This window comes from Excalfactoria chinensis, chromosome 9 (assembly GCF_039878825.1).
Source record: "Excalfactoria chinensis isolate bCotChi1 chromosome 9, bCotChi1.hap2, whole genome shotgun sequence".
Taxonomy (NCBI): domain Eukaryota; kingdom Metazoa; phylum Chordata; class Aves; order Galliformes; family Phasianidae; genus Excalfactoria; species Excalfactoria chinensis.
Genome location: NC_092833.1, coordinates 15,945,600 through 15,961,001, shown reverse-complemented (window position 1 = coordinate 15,961,001; position 15,402 = coordinate 15,945,600). Strand labels below are relative to the sequence as shown.

The window sequence follows — 15,402 nt, the reverse complement described above, 5'->3', positions numbered from 1 at the left end:
ATCCACTGGAGAGAGATTAATGTGGATTTTTGTACTTTGCCTCATTGTGACTCCTTAATCCGGCATATATTCCAAAGAAATAATGCCATTAGAGGATTAGTGCCGCAAGTTCATTTGAAAAAAAGGATTTGCAAACACTGAAATCCTATATTCTATGTGCTTAATCACCGAGTATCATTTTGGGGATTTCCTCTCCTTTTAGGAGTGCGTCTTTCAATGAAACCCAAGCAAAGTAGTAACTCTGTTTTTGATGGTCCTTATTAGCCATTAAATAAAATCAGCTCCCTGCATGAAATAATATAGCACACTTGCTATAGCCAATAACTGCAGTTATATCAGAGAGGCACTCGGCCCAGCATTTATACACAATATAATGACTCTGGATATTTATCTGCTAAGGATGTCTAACATTCTGAGCCCTATAACATATTGTAACACAGCCTTGTTTACTTCTACCCATGTTCCCTTTCACAGCTTTGCTCATCCCTAGGGGCAGCCAACATTCTACTCTCTGTAAGAGGAAACACCTAAAACCCAAACCCCCGTGTATTTTTCACACTCTTCTGCCAAGTTCCTCTTTGTGAAATGGAACTACACAAATATCAACGTCTCGTTCCCTATTAAAATCTACTGGTCTGTCAGAGAAGATTTTCAGGGCTGGAAAATTATTTCTGGTTGAACTCATGCCAGGATTAATCCCCTTTCAGTTAATCATTCACATGAATGGGTAATCTGCAGAGTTCATGCAAGGCCTGCGAAATATATTAATTACTAGAAACCTAATTAGAAATCAACAGAGTCAAAGGATCAGTGTTACTTCCATACGGTACCATCTGGTACAACGGGTCTGGACAGTTCAGGAAAACCCCATTGCGTTCTGCGGAGATTGAACCTGAATACACACCGCTGGGTTTTGGTTGTGCTCTTCCAACTCCTTATGTTCTACAATGAAGTGATGCTGTGTTGAACAGAGACAACCCTGGCAATAAATCTGGGCAAGAGTGCACAGGAGAAGGTGTATCTGCAGCCCTATCTTTCACATCAGTATATACTAATACTATCTACCTATACAATTAGATCTTTCCAGAGGGGGACTGTTAAAGCACATCATGTTGTTGTCACACATCACTACAGCATGCAGCAGCCCTGCTTCCATGCCAGAAATCAAAGACTGGACGCCAGGGATCTTGTGAAGCAGCATTCTCCCTTTCCAATTAGATAAAATTAGATAAGATAAAATTTCCTCATTAGATAAAATAGAAACAAATACATGCATGTCTACGTATTGCATTGCTGGTTTTGTTTCTACCTCAGGAAGTATTTTTTCCAAGTGCTAAACTTTTCTCAGTTTTACTGAAATGTGATACACACAGGCTGGAATATCTGATGAAGAATGTATGCTGACACAACACTTTGCTCTTAATGTACTTGGGCAACCCCACATCTTACTAAGCATTTGCCTCAGCTTCGCTCAGACAATCCCGAAACATCCCAGCAGAGGAGCTTTCTTCAAGGCTGCTTTGGCTCATCACATTTGCAGTGACAAGCTTCTGTAGGCAGCCACAGACTGAGTGGACTGAACACAAGCTGAGAATCATCTTGGTAGCATCATGCTACTCTGATACCCTGCCTGCTGGCAAGTGGAATTGTTAGACATTTCTCCGGGATTAGGTGCTGGTTGGTGGTGGTGCAGTGAGCACCTGATCAACTTCAGGTGGGCGAGCAAGGGGAAAACAAACATCAACCCTGTCCCATGGGCTGACATGGAGATTAGAAGAAAATTACCCCTCCCTGCCATTTTAAACTTTGTGATCTACTGGGCATTCACTCTGAGAGTTAACTCACTGACAGTGAGAATTAAAGAGTAAACTGCCGGCTTGAGCAGTATAACCATCTGATCCTTGTGTTAGCCTCACAATATGCTTAACAGGATTTCCACCTTCTAGTTCTCCCCAGTCCAAGCAGATACACAGCTCTGGGATAACACAGTTGTGGGGTGACTGCTTGCCAACTGACACAAGCATGCTGTTCCTAGAAACCTGTGCAAACAGGCAACAATGCAAAGAGCCAGGCACTTCTTAACCTTCTCGCGTATTTCTTTGTGGAACAGGAAGATTTTAAGTGAATGCAACAAGCATCTTACAAGCTAACAACAGCTTAGCAGGTTAAATGTGAAATAGGTTTATCAGATCAGCGTGCCGCTCTTCTTGTAATTACGTTTTTGCAGCCTGTTTAGAGGATGGTATTGGAGAAGGGCTTGTGATGTCAGAGTGGGTAGGGCTTAGAAGCAGGGATGAGGGCTAATCAAGATAAATTCAATTTGTATTTAAAGTGAAGTCAGCGTTAGTTAAGGCAGTTTTTTGATATGTTAATCTTGATGTGGTTTAAAAGCTGCCAATCACATTACTGAGGCAGCTTGAAACGAAGACCTATAGTGAAGGCACAGACTTTTGGATGTTCACGGTGACTTCATCCTCCTCAAAACTAAGGCCTTCACAATAGATGTAAGTATACATGAAATAGAAATAAACAGTGCTAGTCTATAATATGAATTGATTGATATGAAATGATCTATTTCAGAAAAGGAAGCTTTTACTTTGCGGCTCATCAACGCATGCTCAGTAGTTTTTAAGAATACTGGACATAGATTGCGTTGTTCAATGTACATAAACCAATGCTTTGCTGCCTTTTCTAACTGTCTTAAAATATTCTTAGAAGCTAACTGGCTGTCACTCAGTACAGCTGATTCTTTGTGCTAATGTGTACTTCTTAAAACATCAGTGTTTCGGTACTTCCTAGAGTGGTGAACTGCCTAAATCAGTGTGCAGTTTGAGTTAATCAATGTTATCATCACGCGGATGCTGTTGGCTGGGTTAGTCTGATATACCTACATCAGATTTGCTTCATTTGAATTTTGCTCATATGCACAGCTATTGTAGCAAAGCTGTGCTAAGAGTTTTGTAGAACACCAATATACTGAGTGACATATTTTGTAAAGATAGCATCATCCCATTGTAAGAGTTCCTTACATCTTGTTATCATCTGAATGTGTGGGTGGAATTAAGTGCAGGCTGAGGAAAGCTTGGGCACTATTATATTGCCTTCCAGATAAAATTTCAGGCTCCTCAGTTACAGAATATGTGGATTTCCTACCTCTAGCATGCCACAGGGATAAGGAAAGAGCAATAGAGACAATCCTGACTCAGGTAACTTTGCCTCAGTCAGGTCCTGCAAGTGGTAGAACTGAATGCATTCTGTCTGTTGGAGAAGCTGACTTCTGAGTTTGTTTACATGATCAGCTCTGCAATGTCAGACTGCTCTTGTAAGGAGAATAAGTTTGTGTTAAAGCTTATGATTTTCTATATGAATGTGGATATAGTGCCCTATATCTGACTTGAGTAATCTGCAAATATTTTTAACACCAGTTCACCATCTTTTGTTCTGTAATGAAGAAAACTAGCCCAAAAATCACTATCTTGTTTTACTTCAGTGGTCTAATACACAGTTTTCTCCCTTTATTCAGAGATGTTGGGATGTCTGAAGGACACTGGTGCAATATCATACCCTAACTGAACAGAAAAAAGGTCCAGAGGATTCAGGACAGGTCTTTGAGAGTCGAACTCTTAGCCAGTGAAAATCAGAGTTGTTAAGTATAAATAGTTTTAAAGAGCCATCCTAAAACTCACTCGCTTTTCTGCTGCTTGGTTTCTCTCAGCACTGGCAATGTTGTTGTTTGTACCACTATTTCAGCTCAGTTCAAAGTAAGACAAAAATCCAACTAAACATTCATTTCATTTGAAAATACCTTGCTCTCTGATCATCAGAGAGTTCTGCTCAGCATCACACAACCCCACTGATGACAGCTGCCCTGGTAGCAGAAAGGAACAGGTCTACCTTCACCCCACTCCTAGAACGAGGTGCCAACCAAACTCAGCTCCTGAAGGATTGCATTTACTAATACTAGGCCTTGATCCATACTCCAAAGCAGCAGTTCAAAAGAACTCTGACTTGCTGCAATCATAACCATTAGCTAGATCAAAAATGGTGAACCATCCACACCTTCATCTCAGTAAAGGCATGCAAGTAAACTCACCAGATAACACCAGGTATAAATATAGTTATTTTCCTTTCTTTAAGGAATGTATGGTTCTCAATCCAGTTTTAGGATTACTCTCTAATCTCAGTCTCTGCACAGTCTGTGCCCACGTACCCAGGATTAGAATTTAGCCCTACAGGCTCTCCTGGAGTACCTTACCCCAGTTAAGAAGACATATTTCATGCTCCTGGAGGACATAATGTTGGTATCATCGTGTTCTTCATTTCCAGAAGTCACTTGTTCTACTGATGTAGACTGCAGTCTCTAACTTTCAGGCTCCTAGCATAGTGTAAGAACAGGAACTGCTGATACAACAGTTAATAACATTAGAATATTAATAATATTGAAATTGTTTATTTTTTTCAAACTACATCAGGACAGCTTTTTCAAAGAAGGGAGTCAATGGGAATAGAATTGAGACCATGTATGAGATGCTTTACCTATTTCACCTATAAGCTTGCCTACTTGTTTATATATATCTCTGGCATACCTCTACTTGAATATTTGAAGCAATACTCAGCTTCTCCCTAAGAGTCTGCAGATCCATTCATTGCAAAGGTACACCAAAAATTGTTCTTCAAAATGCTAATTACATGTGTTTGATCTAGATAAAGCCACTATTAGTTAATGAAATCTTAGAGCATTTAACTTAAAAATGAGTCTTCCAACAAACCTACACTATACATAAGATGCCACTGTAATATAGACACACAGAACTGCTACAGACATTTTGAATCTGCACAAAGAATTCCAAGCACTTTTGGTTCATGGAGTTCGTGTCTTGCCATGTCTTGTCTAATAAACTGAGACAGAATTAGTACTGGGTGAGTGGTTCTGCCTGCTGTCAAGAAGGGTTTGCTAAGGGTAAGACTCTAAAGGTAGAGATTAACTTGTCTTCATCCCTGTAATGTGCTGTACAGCCAGGATTTGTGCAATAGGATCAGAAAAGAGCCATATATGAATGCAACACCGGACAGCTGGCGTGTATGATTTTATATGAACTCGGCTGTAGGATTCTGAGCTACTCTCAAATCCCAGCTAATATATGTATCAGAAGCATACTTTCCCTGCATCTGATCTTTTTGTCTCCTTCCGGAGAGAGCCTTTTCTTTCCTTGCTGAAGTCAGTTTCTAATATGCTAGTCATTATGAAAATAACCTCAATTAAATACCTTGATTTTTACCTGCCAGTCAGAGCCCCAGCTAGGTAACTCAAAAAGGCGTCCTTCCAAACCATGTAACATAAACTAGTAAAGTGCAGCATCTCCTCCTGACACAAGGTCACACAGGAGTCTTAACGTTAGGATGTTAAGCTAGGTAAGTATTCTACCTGATCAGCTCAATGCTTCCCTGAACAGGAAAATCAGGGAGGTAAGCAATTCAATACAGGTAACACGTACATACAAAGTGTGTCGTTTACATAAGATGTGCATCACACCGACATTCCAATATGCAGCTTAGGAAAGCAGCATCATTTCAGTGGAAACAACAGCTGAAGACTTTTACCAGAAACACCAGAGTTATGTTTATATATCTGAGGAGAAATCCAACATCAGTTAGATAGGGCTGACTGGCACAACTGAAGACAAAACTTTATGGAGCAACTCCAGTGAAAACCCCACAGAGGAAGCAAACCTTCCTTTTGGCACATGAGGACTCCAACACTGGGTCAGTGGAAGCAGTAAGTGACTGCTTTAGTGGGAGAAGATGCAGATGAGTTTTGAGTCCTGCTGTTCCAAGGCTTTTTCAGTATAAGCTGCTGATGTCACGAACACTGCCTAAAAATGATGCTCTATAAACCTGGGTGTATCTCTACAAGATAATTATCAGTAATGGCTAACAAGCTACCAAAACATATGGATCAACTGCATTATAGATGCTGCTGTATATGCCGGGTATATATAACTTTTAGTGGGAATTATAACATGGGAAAGAAAAATCTTGATTTTTAAAAGGACGATTTTGAGAAAAGTCTCAGGTAGTCCCACTTCAGCTCTGAAAGGAGACTATGAGAGAGGCTGTCAGCAGGCAACATACCACACATATTTGTATGAGGAACTGCATGGGCTATACAGAAAACACCACCAGGATACTGATGGTAGTGGTTTCTAACCAGCAACCAGCACCGAGTTGTTGATAGATGTCAAAACAGGAGGGTGTGTTTGATCCCACGTGGAGGCAGTGGTTTGGGGTCAAAATAGATGGATCCCTTCCCAGCAGGTTTTCCACAGTTCCACACTTTCAGAGTCAGACCAGACAATTTTAGTCACAAGTGTGATTTTATGGGGAGAAAGGAGGGTTTTTACTACAACAGCAGATACGTAGAAGCTCTAGGAAGGCCTGACAAAGATTGTCTGATAAAACTTGTCTGTTTTTCCCCAAACTGGGACAGTTTCCCTAGAGCAAAATGTGTCCCCAGCTGTTAACAGAACAAAGGACAGAATCATGCCAGCAGTTCCTAAACAGAACAAGTGGTACAGCTTATCAGACATCTGACAGGTGAAACCCTATCAGTGCCAACACTGACTTTCTTTTCCTTTCTTGATTTCATAAAACAGTGAGATAAAAACCTCCTGTTTCTTTCCATGACAACTACGTGGACCTTTGCTGGTTGCTTTGCACCTTCCTGCTCTGCAGTCAGCTGTACAGGGATTAGGATGAAGTTTGTAACCGCAGCTTTGTTTTCCTGAGCATTCAGTGCAGAGCAGAAACCACCTCAGTGACTCATGGGTTGATACCGTATGGTAAATACCATCTTTGCAGTTGCCACCTATTTTTCGAGCTGTTGTAAAGTTTAGTTCAGCACTAAATCGCTTTAGTACTGAGCTTTAAAATGCTTTAGCAGCTCAGAAGCACTTTGGCAGCTCAAATGCTCTTCATGAGGCACCCAGCATCCTAAACCGCTTTAAGTCTAAAGTATCCTAAAAAAAAATAATCAAATGGAAACACGTTCAGATCGCTATGTCCAAAACAAAGGGTATTGTGCTGCCCTTCTTGGCTTGCATACGGTTATCTCCTTCCAAAAAGGCCACAATCTTGGCCAACACAGAATCCTGCACTTACAACATTTACAAGCATAGGGGACTCAAGAGGTTTGGTCCAAGTAGAACCTCAATTCACAGTCAGTATGGTTGAAATAACCAATGTGCGTACCCTGTATAGAAAACTGACATCAAGGCTGAGAAAAAGGATATTCACCATGCCATGCATGCTCACTGGTTTAAAGGTAAAGCCTGCGGTGGCTGGACCAGTCTTGTGCTCACCCCTAAGCAGACCAACATCTCACACCCAGTTTGGTCTCAGTGGCGGCTGTATAGCACTGCTGTCTGTGGGGGTCACTGAAACAAAACTAATCCCACGGTGAGATTTCATCATAGCAGCTCTGTGGACCACAGGTATTGACTCAGTAAGAACAAGAGCAGGCACAACAGAGTATAAAAGTGAAAATACCTTCCAGCCTGCAAAGTAAGCAAGCTTAGCATAAATGTGAGGAAAAACAAAACAAGCAAACAATAGCTAACAGAGTTCCTGTAGAAGGCTGGCATTTGCATTGATAATCCTGTGTAGATCATTGCCCCCAGATCCTGAGCAGGGTGCTTTGTGATTACTCATTCCCTGCTATCAGGATCACTTGTAATCTAACCACCTGCTTGTTTGGGCGGGCTCAGAAATGCTGATGCAATCCACCTCAATGAAGCACAGCTGTTCAGCAATGCATTTGTAGTGCACAGTTTTCTGCCTAGATTTCTACTGTTCATCTGACTTCATTTACCCATAAATCCCATTCTTTTTATCACTGTTTTCATCACTTCAGAGCACATACGTTCTCCCTTTTTCACATCACTTGGCAGTCTTAAGAAGCTGATGTGATTTGGAACAGCTTCCTTCTGCCACTTCTTTCCATCTCTTTCACCTCGTATTCAGGGCCCTATACTATCACAATTCAAAACAGGGATACTTTTTCCTCACGTCGCTGTTCTCAGGGCTGTTGTACACTGAGGGCTGCAGTCAAATGATACTGGCCTTAAGGCATCCTTCCAAACAGCTGATATTTCACAACATCCTGACTTGCCCACAGTAAGACCAAGAACACCGAACGACTCGGTATAAACAACAGAAACATTTGCACTGCTCTCAAAACTGAAAGTTTCTTTCTGATAACCAGTACAATTCCCAAGCACTGAAGGGCACGGCTGTGACTGCCAGAAACGCTATTTGCTTATCTGAGCAATAACTGCTATAACATTCCTTACATTGAATGTCTCCTTCCTTTTTTTGGACCTGCCAATCCAGTTCCTTACCTTGGAAGAGTTGCTGCCGTCTCCTTGAAGCATGACTCCACGGGATCACATGAGAAAAATGTCTATCCTGGGGGAACAGGGAGCACTGGAAGAAAAGCACCTGTACCGCCTGGCGAGCGGCATGACAGCAGGGGGTAAGCGGGAAGAAACCCAACTAACTGCCTGTTTGTTCATAGAACTGCTCATCTCTGCACGAGATACATTTGAAAAGGTATCTCAAGTTTGTCTTAGAAATAATGTGGCCAATGTGACAGAGAAAATGTCTTGTTTTTTTCGATGATGTTATTTAAAAAGACGCGATTTGATAACTCATACAGAAACTATTTTTCTGCTCAAGTTCTACTACAGAAAGAATCACTTCCTGTGTGTGTTTTGTGTCAGAACTGCGGCAGCGACAAGAGATGCTCATGAGGAACCAGCTGATGGCAGTGAACCCTCAGCTGATGGGCACAGCCCAGCAGAGAATGCAGGCGATCCCCTCCCAGTTTGAGCCTCGGCTGGTAGACAGGTATTCTGCAACGCTTCTCTATAGCAATACTGCAGATACAGAATAAACAGTCATGTGCTGCCCTTGAGTACATACAAATCTTAGATTATCATTAACTAAAGAATGTCCTTGCTGTGTCTGAACGCATGTTTTCTCTTTCAGAGATTTGTTACCTTCAGCTGAAATGACGGCCACAGCCGACCCGAGACAAATTCATCTTGCATCCCACCTTGGGCCCACGGTCCCACAGCACAGCAGCATGCCCAACCTGCTGTCCAACCGCATCTACCCAGGCCCAGGTAGTGAAGCACTGCCTGCAGCACCCACGTAGCTTTAGCAGTAGTGTCTACAACACAGCCCTGCTGTCCCTTTCCTGATGCCAGGCTTCATGCTTCTCCTACATATCCCCACAGAAGCAATGAACACAAACAGCATTTAATTTAACTGAAAGTCATTTTGACTTTCTGGCGAAGCACGCAGTTTGAGTCTTGAAAAGCCTTTTAAAGTGCTTCTGCATGGCTCTGGGGTTTGTGTGTTTGCTTGAGGAAAGACTAAAGATTTCTTCCCCTTCCTTTAAGGATATGGCTTTCTCCAACCAGAATCCATGGAGGCTGTGGCCAGAAGACAGGAACTGGTTCAGAAGCAAAATCTCGCCAGGTATTGCCTGCAAGCTTTGCTGTGAGATGCAGCTGGGATTAGGGCAGCAGATGGAAGTGAGGAACTCACAGACTTTGTTGGGGTTCATTGAGAGTGACTGAGATCCTTTTTCACATCACCCAGCAGAGCAGAGGGCCTTCCTATCTCCGAAGCTATTGAAATTTCTGCTTGCCCCTATTTTCTTTTAGCTGTAAAACAATACAAAGAAACCAATCCCTCAACCTGGTTAAAGAAACAAACACACTGCAGTCTGGATCCAGAAATTTTAAGGAGCGACCCAATTCCTCCATGCAACAACAGTCACCTGCTGCCCAGGAGGTTCTCTTGACAATTCTACACTAAGGAGAAGTCCCCCAGATGTCAGCCTCTCTGTCCTGGTCCTCTTACTGCAGTGTTTAGAAGGCTATCTTAGCTCCCCTGTATGTTGACCTCATAAGCCCTTCTCCAAATAAGAATATAGAAGTCCCACTGCAGATTTCTCAAAGCAAGAAAGGCAGCCACAGCCCATCTGCTTTGTGCTGTTAGATGGGCTCACGTCTCCCACCTGTCAGCTCCACTGGAATATTTCCAACACCACTGCCACTGTGCAGCTTTCAGTATACTTTTCTGAGTGGAAATATCAGTTGTTTATTTTCTGTAGCCTTTGGCCCTTACGACCCCAGGGACACTTTTCCAAATCTGAAGAGAATGTAACCCCTGCAATAATGCCTGGATTGCCAATACACAAATAACACTTCTCTTTTTCTTGTCTGAAATACTATACGGAGGTATCACAGGATAAATATATCTTATCTTCCTTTTAATTTACTGTATGCACTTGGCAACACATTAAATATAGGCAGGCTCACCATTTTATCTGCAGTGTTTATGACATCTCACAAATAGCAATACAGGGTAGAGGGATGAAAAGCGGTACTCTTTAATCTCTTCAATTATATCTTGGTTTTAATCTGACATGAAAAAAAAAGAGGTGATTGAGGAAGTGCCCTGACTGCTTGTTCTCTGTCTGTCCCTTAGAATGGAGATGGAGATGAGTGCTATTTTTCAGCAAAAAGAAATGGAGAAAGCTCATCGGAAAGGACTGCTGAGCCTGGAAGCACCTTTCCTTTACCATGGGATGCCAGCCAGTCCCATCGCTTTCCGCAGCAGGCACAGGCTGCCTGAAGGACACCTTCCCAGTGACTTATATGTTCATCGTACCACCCTCGATGAAATCCATGGCAACACCATGCTGATGGCCACCAGCCCGTACCCCCCCGTCAGCACCCTGCAAAGGGAGAGGGGCCGCCGACCAGGGAGGAGAGCTGCAAACCACAAAGCTGCAGACTGCGGGGCCAACGGCACCAAGAGCCAAAATGAAGACAAAAGTATGGACCTCGCTTCCACTGCGGGAGATGATGAGAAAGAAGATAAGAAAGAGGCAGAGGTGGAGACGCCAAACAAACAGGAACAAAGCAAAAACCACGTGGAGCCACCAGCAGTTGCCAAGAACTGCAAAGAGTTAGAGCAAGACTTGAGAAAAAACTGTGCAAATCACGAAATTTCTGCTGAACCCAACAGCTGCAACAACGCGAGTGAGAAGGAGTCTAATAGCTCCTGCGCTGCTTTTGATGACAAGTACATGTACCCATCTGCTATCCCATTCTCAGCACTACCATATGGATTTCCAGTTCCCAGCAACCCACTGCTACCTCCAGGTTTGTCAGGTCTCCAGATGACAGTTAAAAGGGCATGTCAATAGTCATTATCTCTACTGAACTGCTCTCTTATTCCTTCTGCTTTTTTAAAGCAAATTTGGGTACAGCGGAGTCATGGCAATCTAACATAGAATTCATATGCTACAGAAAGACTTGGTAAATCCATGTCAGCAATGGTAAAAAGTGGCTTTCCTTACCTGCAGACAATGCAGCTTATGGGCACAGTGGAAGTTTCAGGTTGTTTTTTGCAGGGCAGTGCAATGGCACAGTGAGGTTGGCAGCACTTTGGGGTTCCCCAGAGTTCTGTTAGAGCTGTACATAAGACACATTCATAAGGTCACTGTACAATAACCATAGTTTCTAAATCCTTGAGGCTCTTGACTTCTAAATCTTGAGGCTCGGTGACTACACGGTGCTGTTAACATATGAGGTTCTCGATAAATGTGTATAATCTTACATCAACAAGCTTTTCCTCTTGGTTTGCCATCAGAATGCTACAAAAATAACGTCTGTGTTTCCTCCTTCAAGCAGCTCACGGCCTGATCCTGAACGGAGAAGACATTTCCACCATTGAAGACATCCGCAAGTGGACAGTTGATGATGTGTACAACTTTATCATTAGCCTCCCAGGCTGCTCCGATTATGCCCAGGTGATGACAAACATACCTAACAGTCACAGTCACCTTTTAAGGTCTTTAGGATCATCTAGATTTAAGATCAACAAATAAATACGACAAATATAGAGGTTTACTGGTTGTCACCATGTTACAAAGCAACAACCAACCAACCAACAAAAAACAACAAATACACCAAACCAACACGAAGTAACACCAAAAGATTACAAAGTCCCCACTTGCTTAAAACAAGTAGATAAGCCACAGGAAAATGTGCAGATGTCCCTATATGTGAACAAAGGACATCACACCGCAGTTACAAGAGCAACGTGAAGACAAAACACTGAAATTATTTCCTCTGTTTGTTGCCTACACCTCAGGGTGAAGCACAAAGAATGACTGGTGAAGTCTGTTTGAGCACACCTTGATCTTATTTTCTTTCCATCAGATATTCAAAGACCACGCTATCGATGGAGAAACCCTCCCACTGCTAACAGAGGAACATCTCCTAGATACTATGGGATTAAAACTCGGGCCGGCGTTAAAAATCCGCTCTCAGGTAATATCAAATGTACCAAAACTAGCAAGTCATGCAGATGTGAAAGGCTCAGAAGCTATCAAGACCACTTTTTTCCCAAACTAAACCGCATTTCCTCTCACTGATAAGCTCATTGCTATAGTAGTGGAGGAAAAGAGATTCCTCCAGCATGGTTTGCTTTTGCATCTCTGCATGAACCAGCAGGGGGACAGTGGAGGTGGGGGCGTCAGGGCTGACAGTTTGAAAGATACTTGGAGCAGATTCAGGACACAGCAGTGCTAGGCTGAGGCTGGCAATGCAAAGATGTTTGATGGATTTACTCCCTTGTATTCCTCTTTTTCCTTCCCCACTGCTAAGAACTGCTCTGATACACACTCACTTTAGCTCCAACCTGACCTTTAAAATCTGCCAAGCAAAGGTTGGGAATAGAATCTTACATGATTTGTAGAGAGGCTGTCCCTCTACACTTGAAATGTTCTGCTCTTACTTTCGTTGTGGATTTTGTTTACTTTTGTTAACCGCTGCTTATCCTTGGAGGTGATGGGGAACCATCCAGCTTCCAGGCTGTGTCTCTGGCATTGCTACACAACTGCCAACCTTGACATTTAATGACAGTAAAACCACCTCACAAAACAACCACTGTGATTTTATTTCTGCCTTTCAAGGTGTCTCGACGTCTGGGCAACGTGTTCTACATGATGAACCTTCCCCTGTCCGTGCCCCTGCCACCTGCTCCAGGCAAACCCCCAGAGCAGCCCTCTGACATCACCTCCCCTCTTCGCTGCAACAGCAGCGGTGATGCGCTGGACAGCCCCTGCTCACAGGGCCTGGAGACTTCCAAAACAGTGGAACAGATTGTTTCAGAAAGCAGGGAACATCCGTGTGATGCAGACGGACCACAGGCTGACTTCCAGATGATCGCTTTTCAGAAGAGCTGAGCTGGACCCAGGACATGTTTCTAATAATACAGGAGCCTTCAGTTACCAGGTGTTTGAGAGGGTAGCTGCAGCCTGAAACCTCTGCATGGGATTGGGACTGAATGAAACCAGTTGTGCTGTGGCATCTGAAAAGCACTTTAAAAAATAGGACTACATATTAGTGCAATTACTTTCAAGTGCAATTCACTGAAAAGGGTACCAGTAGAATTAACACCGCTGAAATCGGTCAGAGGCTCAGAGATCACTCCATGCAGTTGCGCAGGCAGCTGAGGAACTACCAGGAAAAGCTACAGCTTATTGCCAGGGTTGGAATCTGCTTTGTGTGACTGCATAGGTGAGCTGAGCAAAGTGGAGGCAGACTGCTGGGAAGACCAGCTGCAGATACAGCCACATCCTGGAGGCAGCAGCCGAAAGCACCCTTCCCCTCTGCTCACCCGGACAAGCCATGGGAAGTCCTTCCTCAGCAGCATACTTAGCATTCTTCATAAGGGATGAAGTCACCAATTTCTGTTCTCTGCAAAAATGCGCTTCCTGCTCCCTCCTGCTACTGACGGTTAAGTCTCTCACAGCAAACACAAACCACACAGTGCAGTTTTTAGCTAGGGAAGACTCCCCAGCATTCCATAAAGAACCCTGTGTGAATTACCTTTATTCCCTCATTAGGGGTTTTGTCACACGCTGCTCTTTCACTGAGGTATTGGAACTGTCCTCCACCCTCCTCTTTGCAAGAAAACTTGACTCTGAAGGGCACACAAACAGTTTTGAGGAAACTAAGTCTTGTAAACTGAGTGTTGATCAATCGGTGATCTGCTGTATATCGCCAATTCAGACTCCCCCTCCTTGGTTTAGTTTCTGTGGCCACACAAAAACCTCTTAAAAACCAAGAGGTGCTGCTGCGTAGATGGTGTCTCAACACACGAGGAGGAATGTTCTTGTATTTCAGACTGTGGGCAGCTGTTTTTCTGCTTCAGCCCGAGGAAAAATATTTTATTAGTTTTGATACTGTAAATCAAACATTTGTGCAGTAGATGATATGGGACTAGATGTTTGCAACAGCAGCTTACAGCGTTCATCTTACTGTGCAGTCCAAACTACGTAGCTTTGAGTGGCAGATACCTCTCATATTCCCTTCCTGAAACAGCAAAGCCTTGCTCTAAGAGTTCAGGGTGATTCTGCTTTGCTGAAAACTCTGTCACCACCACCAGTTCCAGCAGTGCTGGGCTCTGTGCTTCTATCTTCAGATACTGTAAGTAGGGGTTATGTTTCGAGGTTCCATTGACGAATGCCAGTTAGGCCCAAAGGAAAAGTGTGAACTGCTATACAACAAAATACTCCAAAGATGCAGACAGGCCCTAAGGTGATCTCCTAAGTGAGGTGCTGACCTTCATGCCTGTGTTCTGGTGAAATTAAGGAGAGTCTTTCCATTACCAGAAGAGTCTGGTTTATGTCTTATGCATCATCTATGAGCACACCTTTTATACAAGGAACTGTTTGTTGGACACTTAATAACATCCAGAAAAAGAAAACTATAATCTGAAACTGGAAAACCTAGATATAATCCCAGGGCTCTCTGAAAAACAACTACAACAGCAGAAATTCTCTGCTCGTAATGTTTTTACATGCTACTTTAACACATAACATCTCAGATTACTGACACCAGAAGAGAAAGTTTCCTTTCACAGCAGGTTCAGCCCCTGTGATTTTCCTCTTTCTGCAGCAGATTGTTCATAACCCATCAATGAGAAAGGAAATATTAGAAAGTATTTTAATACAGTCAACATGTTGTTAAGAAAAGAAAAAAATAAGCATCAGAAGCACCAATACTGTTTGGCATCTGAAACAATTTCTAACTCTTTTCTTTTGTAAAACTGATAATGCGTGAACAATGCCACTTATCTAATTAAACACAATTCACGTGCTGGTTTTCAAATGGTGTCCTACCTGGCAAACCCTCGGTGCTGCAGGACCAGTCCCAGCTGGGGGCCCGCTGGGCCACACGATGTCGCTGCCCAGCTATGAGCACTTGGCAGCGGCCGCCCCCAAGGGAACGGCAGCACAGCATGCAGGTGGGTGTC

The 15,402-nt window shown here is 43.2% G+C and overlaps 1 protein-coding gene across 1 annotated transcript; it reads left to right on the top strand.

Annotated features, from left to right (window-relative positions):
- Window positions 1-8,427: 8,427 nt before the first annotated feature.
- SAMD7 (sterile alpha motif domain containing 7) lies at window positions 8,428-13,327 on the top strand. Its single transcript, XM_072344979.1, has 8 exons — window positions 8,428-8,530; window positions 8,778-8,904; window positions 9,046-9,182; window positions 9,462-9,540; window positions 10,558-11,237; window positions 11,766-11,887; window positions 12,300-12,410; window positions 13,055-13,327. The coding sequence occupies exons 1-8, from the start codon at window positions 8,428-8,430 to the stop codon at window positions 13,325-13,327; spliced, it is 1,632 nt and encodes a 543-aa protein (XP_072201080.1).
- Window positions 13,328-15,402: the final 2,075 nt, after the last annotated feature.

Excerpts from the sequence above, each read along its gene's own strand:
- SAMD7 (XM_072344979.1), top strand. The coding sequence starts at position 8,428 with ATGACTCCACGGGATCACATGAGAAAAATGTCTATCCTGGGGGAACAG. Across the intron at positions 8,905-9,045 it reads GAGCCTCGGCTGGTAGACAG|AGATTTGTTACCTTCAGCTG; the intron begins GTATTCTGCAAC and ends TTTCTCTTTCAG. Across the intron at positions 12,411-13,054 it reads CGTTAAAAATCCGCTCTCAG|GTGTCTCGACGTCTGGGCAA; the intron begins GTAATATCAAAT and ends CTGCCTTTCAAG.